Source organism: Rosa chinensis, chromosome 1, assembly GCF_002994745.2.
Source record: "Rosa chinensis cultivar Old Blush chromosome 1, RchiOBHm-V2, whole genome shotgun sequence".
Lineage (NCBI taxonomy): Eukaryota > Viridiplantae > Streptophyta > Magnoliopsida > Rosales > Rosaceae > Rosa > Rosa chinensis.
This window is the reverse complement of record NC_037088.1, coordinates 41519844-41525932: the sequence shown is the minus strand read 5'-3', so window position 1 is coordinate 41525932 and position 6089 is coordinate 41519844. Positions and strand designations below refer to the sequence as shown.

The window sequence follows — 6089 nt, the reverse complement described above, 5'->3', positions numbered from 1 at the left end:
CAGTCTCTTTTTCTCAGTAACTCAGAGATCAGTCACCCTCTTCCATCAAATCGTTGCCACAGAAAGGCTCAGGCCTCGGCTCCACCACCACTATTCCCACGTGCGCTCCCATCTCACTCTCACGTGTCGTAGCAGGGTTCTTTCTCTTAATAATGTCCGTCTGCGCAAACACTGTGCAACTTTTTCTTTAACCCCATTGGTGTAAAACAACGGAAAACCAGAGGCTCTTCGTTGCTTCTGACTCTCCCCCGTCCCTTATACCCTTTTCCTCTTTTATATCTATCCATCCATCCATCTATCTCATACATACATCCCCAAGGACCCCAACCGCTCTCTCCATTTTCTCTGTATTATCTTCTCACCCTAGCCTTACTAGCTCCTAGCTCATGTATAACTGTACATCACACTAGCTCATACATAACTGTTCAACTAGTACTCCTTTCTCTGTTTTCTACTTCCTCTCTCTGTACCACCAAAACTATCATATATCGACGATATGGAAATGTTTGGGCACAACATTGGTGGCAGATCAGGGCAGAATGGTAATAACGCAAATCTTGCTTGGGATATATGGGAGATGAATAATAGTAATAATAATGGCAACAACGATATATTGTACATGACGGCTGCAACAGCGGCCGTCACCATAGCGGAGCCGCCTTCAGGCTCCAGCGCGAGCTCCGAAGCGAGTTTGGGTCACCCGCTGGTGCACAACAACAACGGTGTTCAAGCAGTGCAGCAGCACTTCCAGAATTTGTACGGTGGCGATCATCATCATCATCAGAGTCGTCTTCGTGGGTCCCAATATCTTCCGGATCCCCACCTTATGTGCTTGAAGCTGGGGAAGAGGCACTACTTTGAGGACGCTCCTCTGCCTCTGCTTGATCATCGAGACGTGGCGGGATTTCCTTTGGCCGTAGGGGGCATGAAGAGAGGCAAGAACGTGTATGGCCCTGGCAGCCGCGGAGGTGGGGCTTCTACGCAGTCGTTGAAGGTGCCGCGGTGTCAGGTGGAGGGGTGCCACGTGGCGCTGGTGAGCGCGAAGGAGTACCACCGGCGGCACAAAGTGTGTGAGATGCACTCCAAGGCTTCCAAGGTGGTGGTCTTAGGGTTGGAGCAGCGCTTCTGTCAGCAATGCAGCAGGTCAGTTCATTAGAGCAACTATTTTCAAAGTTAGCAGTTTAGCAGCTTAATGATCCAAAACTGAAAGAGTTTGATCCTTGATACATTTATAATATTAACTTTTTGGTCATATACGTTCGCATGCATATATCTGTGTGTAACATAATCAAATCATCAAATAAATCAAATTGGGATGGAAATGTACAATTAATACATACAGAGCGACGTATCAGATAAAAGAAAACTATTTCAAATTTTTCATCATATTTTCTTAACTTTTTCTTTTCTTGAGGAAAAGATTTTCAAGTTTCAATCTCGCACCAAAATTTATTTGATCACGTGATCTTGTTAGCCTTCATTTGGAATTGCTTCATTTAAAAAAAAAAATCAATTTTTATTTAAAATTTAAAATTTTATTATATTTTTTACTCTTTTTCTTTTTAGTTCATGTAGAATATGAACTTGGCAAGAAACGAAACATGTAAAGTTGTTGAAATTATATTAAAAATATGGATTTGGCTGCCGTGCAAATCTGCATGGTCCTGCGGTTCAAAATGCTTCCCATCCTTAACTTCTCATCCACATGCTGGTCCACACAGTTGATCTGCATGGTATGCAGATCTGTATAGCAGAATTTTCCTAAAAATATATATTCCTTCAAACTCAAACTTTGATTCTAGATCCAAGACGATAATTTCTTCGTTAGTGTGTGTCCCATGTGGCCTTGGTTGAAACTTTACGATGTAATGTGACCCAGTTGGCAAAATTGGGAACGACAGAGTGGCAATTTTGAAACTTTTGAAGCTACCTAGACAAAAGTAGAACATGGGTCAAAATAGGGGCCTATATGGTTATTTTCACCTTTTTTTTTTGTGGATTAAATATGTTTTTTTTCTTCTTCAGGAAATTACATGTATTTTCAACAAATAGTCAAATATGATATATACTCGAGTTTATATCGGAAAGGGGAAAAATCTTCACAAAGGATAAACCCTAATTTTATTACTAGTAATGTAGTAATGGTGCAAGTTTAAAGTAATAGATGATTGAATTGAATATGAAAATAAAAGGGGGATTGTTGGTTTACTTTAGGTGATTGATTGAGATGATTATAGATGCGCTAATGAGTGGTGGGAAAATGGGTATAGGTTTCACGTGGTGTCGGAGTTTGACGAGTCTAAGAGGAGTTGTAGGAGGAGATTAGCTGGGCATAATGAGCGAAGAAGAAAATGCTCTCATGATTCTCTACCCAGAAGCTCTTCTCAAGGTGTGTATATCTATCTCTATAAATATTCTGTCTCTTTTTAATTTTGTGCCTTTTCCTTGGAGGTTCTTTGACTCCTAATCTTTTCTAGAACTCTAATTGCAATTTAACGTTGAATTAAATGGAGCAACTTAACCTATATGACATTCCTTCTACTCGAATACCAATCACGTCTTGCCTCAAACTCCATGTGAATGAGTAGATCAATACAGAATGTATAGATGAAACCTTGATACATGTTGCTAAATTAAGGAGCTTGTGAAGTCGAACCATTTTGCACAATCACTTCACCCAAAAAATTAAGTTGTCTGAAAGTTGGTCTCAATAATCTATATCAAACTTACATACCACCAAAATGCAGCCTATATATAGGGAAAATTTTACAAATGTGGTCACTCAACTATGACTCATTCGACATTTTGGTCACTGAAGTTTCAAATATATCACTTTGGTCACCCAACTATTACACTGTCAATCACTTAAGTCACTTTGTTAATTTTTTTTCATTAAAAAAATTATAAAAAATACTCTTTGGGTGACTGAAGTGATTGACAGTGTAATAGTTGGGTGACCAAAGTGATATATTTGAAACTTTAGTAACCAAAGTGTCGAATGAGTCATAATTGAGTGACTATTTGTGAAATTCTCCCATATATATATATATATATATATATATATATATATATATATATATATATATATATATATATATATATATATACACTACACTCACTTTTCCTTAAAGCAGTTGAGAGATATAGGAACCTGATACTGCTCTACCTTGATGTCTTCCCTTTCCTGTTTAGAAAATGAAAAAGAAAAAGAAGTTGGCGAGAAGTAATTATTTCTTGACTTAGTGTGTTAGCACGGGAACTTTGTCTTTGTTGATTAAATTTCTAACAGGGAAGCTTTTGAGTAGAACCTAAACTTTAGAGAGCTTTGTTTCATTGACATTCTTTTGCTCCAACCATCACTATTAACTTTTTAATGTTTCAGCTCTGAGGCAAAAGATATTGGCTCTCTTTTTATGTTCAATGACTTGTGCTTCTCTAAATTGTTGAATAATTTCTGGTATACTACACATGCAGTCCATCTTCTGTTCTCAATAAGATATTAAGATGTTTCAATATCAGTTCACCTTCACTATATGTGTTGTTAATTAATTTGTTTGACATCATTGATTCTGTTCTTGGAATTCTGTTGTCTTGAACCCTTTAGGTAAAGGGCACATTACCACTCATCACGGCTTTGTTAATTTATCTAATTCCTTTGTTTATTGTACTTCCAAGAAATTTAAAAAGAAACATATGACAGCTCAACTCTAATTTTGCGTTATTCATCTTTCTAGTTAGTAGAAACATCTTTGAGTTTCATTTGAAAAATCAACCATGAGGACAGGTGGCTTTATTTCAATGGCTTTGTAAACTGAAAAGCTGTGTTTGCTCTTGTTTCTTTGTTTAAAAGAAACAACAAAACTAGATAATTATACACCAAGTTCTAAATGTAGTAATGTTGAGAATGTAGACTCCAATAATTCTAAGCCTTGCATAACAGTTTGTAATAGTTCTCGAGTTTTGTTATGCATTAACAATTAGTTTAGGGTGGGATACTCTAATTTTACTTGGTACTAGAGCATGAAATCTAATGTTCGAATGTTGCGATTGCTATCCTTTAATGTGGAGGATTCAGTGCACCGACGTGCAATTGCACCGAAATAAATGGATGGTTAGATTATATTAAATATACTATTAGTTTATTAATAAAAATATTCATTATAAATATTATGGGTTGAGATCATCTTATAAGTGTTGGGTCATTTGCATCATCAGTGCATAGAATAATTTCCAATCCTTTAATACAAGTTGAATTTCGCGTATCGGTTAGGTTTAAAGTAAAGCTAAACATATTATTTTCTTGTGATCAACAGAGAAGAAATTGATGATGGCTGCAGCAGGGAGATTTCCATACCTATCGTCATCCCCGACAGGATGTAGTGCTCTCTCTCTTCTGTCATCTTCCAAAAGTAGTAGTGATTCTTGGGTACTATCTCCATCTGATCTCTCCTCAAGATCCCGCGCTGCACTTCGTGAACTCATTGCAGAAAACCGTGCAGGCATCTTGGCTCGCCAGCTCATATCTTCTTCGGACCGATCAAACTCAAACTGGGAGGACTCATCACATTATAATAACCATTCGACCCAAGACTTTGGTGATTATCTTAGCCAATCATGGCCGTCTGGTTCTGTCGAATCCCATCACCATCATCATCATCATCAGCAGCAGCAGCAAATGTTTTCTGCCAATCAGCACAGTTGGGACAGGTTTCATGAAAGTGGTGCACATTTGACACTTGATCTAATGCAGCAGCCTCCGAGCCCGGCATATGAGACTTTCTTGCCTGCAAGGGACAGTAGTACTAAGGCTGAAGACGAGTGTGACCTGTGGAAATGGAACTCCTTCCAAGGAGCCAGTGTGGTTTAAATCTAATTCTTACAAGTCTATAATAATATATTCATTGATTTCTCTTGTTTAGTGTTTGATAGGGATAGTTTATCCTCACCCCATCCAACCCCATCCATCCATCTATATCGCTTGTCGAAGTGTGCATATTTCTCTCTCTTTTGTTCGCTGACGGACAATAATACATTGAATTAATTAGCTGGTTTCCATTTTTCTAGATCTAATGAATAAAGAAGATCCTCCGTGGATGGGTTTGGTGCTGATTCTTTGATTGTTGTGAATCCAGAGATCATTTCGCTTCCATCAGTAATGAGGATTCAGAATATAAACATTGATCAATCCAGCAGAGATTCAACAACCAAAAGAAAGATAGATTGATCCTTCTTTTCTTGAAATGGAGCGAACGATATTTGCTTTGGGAATTTTAAGGGTCACCGTGTTGAGTTTAGGGTTCAGTCCATTTAATACTTATCGGAAGATAATAAAATGAAAATTGTAAAATGGTTTGGTTTAAATGTTTAGTGTAAAAGCGCAAGATCAACACCGGTTAAAAAGACGTAGCAGAGGATATGTACCACTTTATGCATCAGATTTTTATGTATAGGTTTTGGCTTTTGTTGTTGGAATTGAAATTGACACATCATTAATTGAGGTGTGTATGGTATTGAGACGTTTAGGGTGGTTCTATTCAGACCTCCTTATTTACTTTTTGGACCTCTATATTTTTGAAAATTTTAAAATCATAATTTACCCTTATCATTGAAAAAAAAAAAAAAAAAAAAAAACTCTCAAAGTTCCCGATCCAGCAAGATCTTGACGGCGATCGCTCCTCTACCGCTCTTAACATTGCTGTCAAAACAAATTACAATATATAGATAGATGAGTGGTGGAGAAAATTGAAGGTATTTCAAATCACAGGCATGATTCTTGTTTAAACAAAGTTCTTCAAGTTAATATTCTGACCTAGCCTCCTCTGCTAGGGTTTACTTTCTAGTTTTCTAGAAAGCAAGATTTAATCTACCATGGATATGGATATACTTAGCTGGAATTGCAGAGGGATTTGCAATGACACGACAATTCCGGCACTGAAGGATTTGATCGCTCAAAACAGGCCCCAAATTGTCTTCTTATGTGAGACTAAGATCAGCAATCTTATGGCCTTCGATGCTTTGTGTTTGTCACTAGGGTTTTCTTAGGCTAAGGAAGTGTTGAGCGATGGACAATCTGGAGGATTGGGCATGTT

At 37.6% G+C, this 6089-nt stretch overlaps 1 protein-coding gene across 1 annotated transcript; it reads left to right on the top strand.

Annotated features, from left to right (window-relative positions):
* The first annotated feature begins 260 nt into the window (after positions 1 to 260).
* Positions 261 to 5054, top strand: LOC112182123 (squamosa promoter-binding-like protein 7). The gene is made up of 3 exons (XM_024320566.2): positions 261 to 1143; positions 2271 to 2389; positions 4314 to 5054. Exons 1-3 carry the CDS (start codon positions 497 to 499, stop codon positions 4865 to 4867), a joined length of 1320 nt encoding a protein of 439 aa, XP_024176334.1. The 5' UTR covers positions 261 to 496; the 3' UTR covers positions 4868 to 5054.
* Positions 5055 to 6089: the final 1035 nt, after the last annotated feature.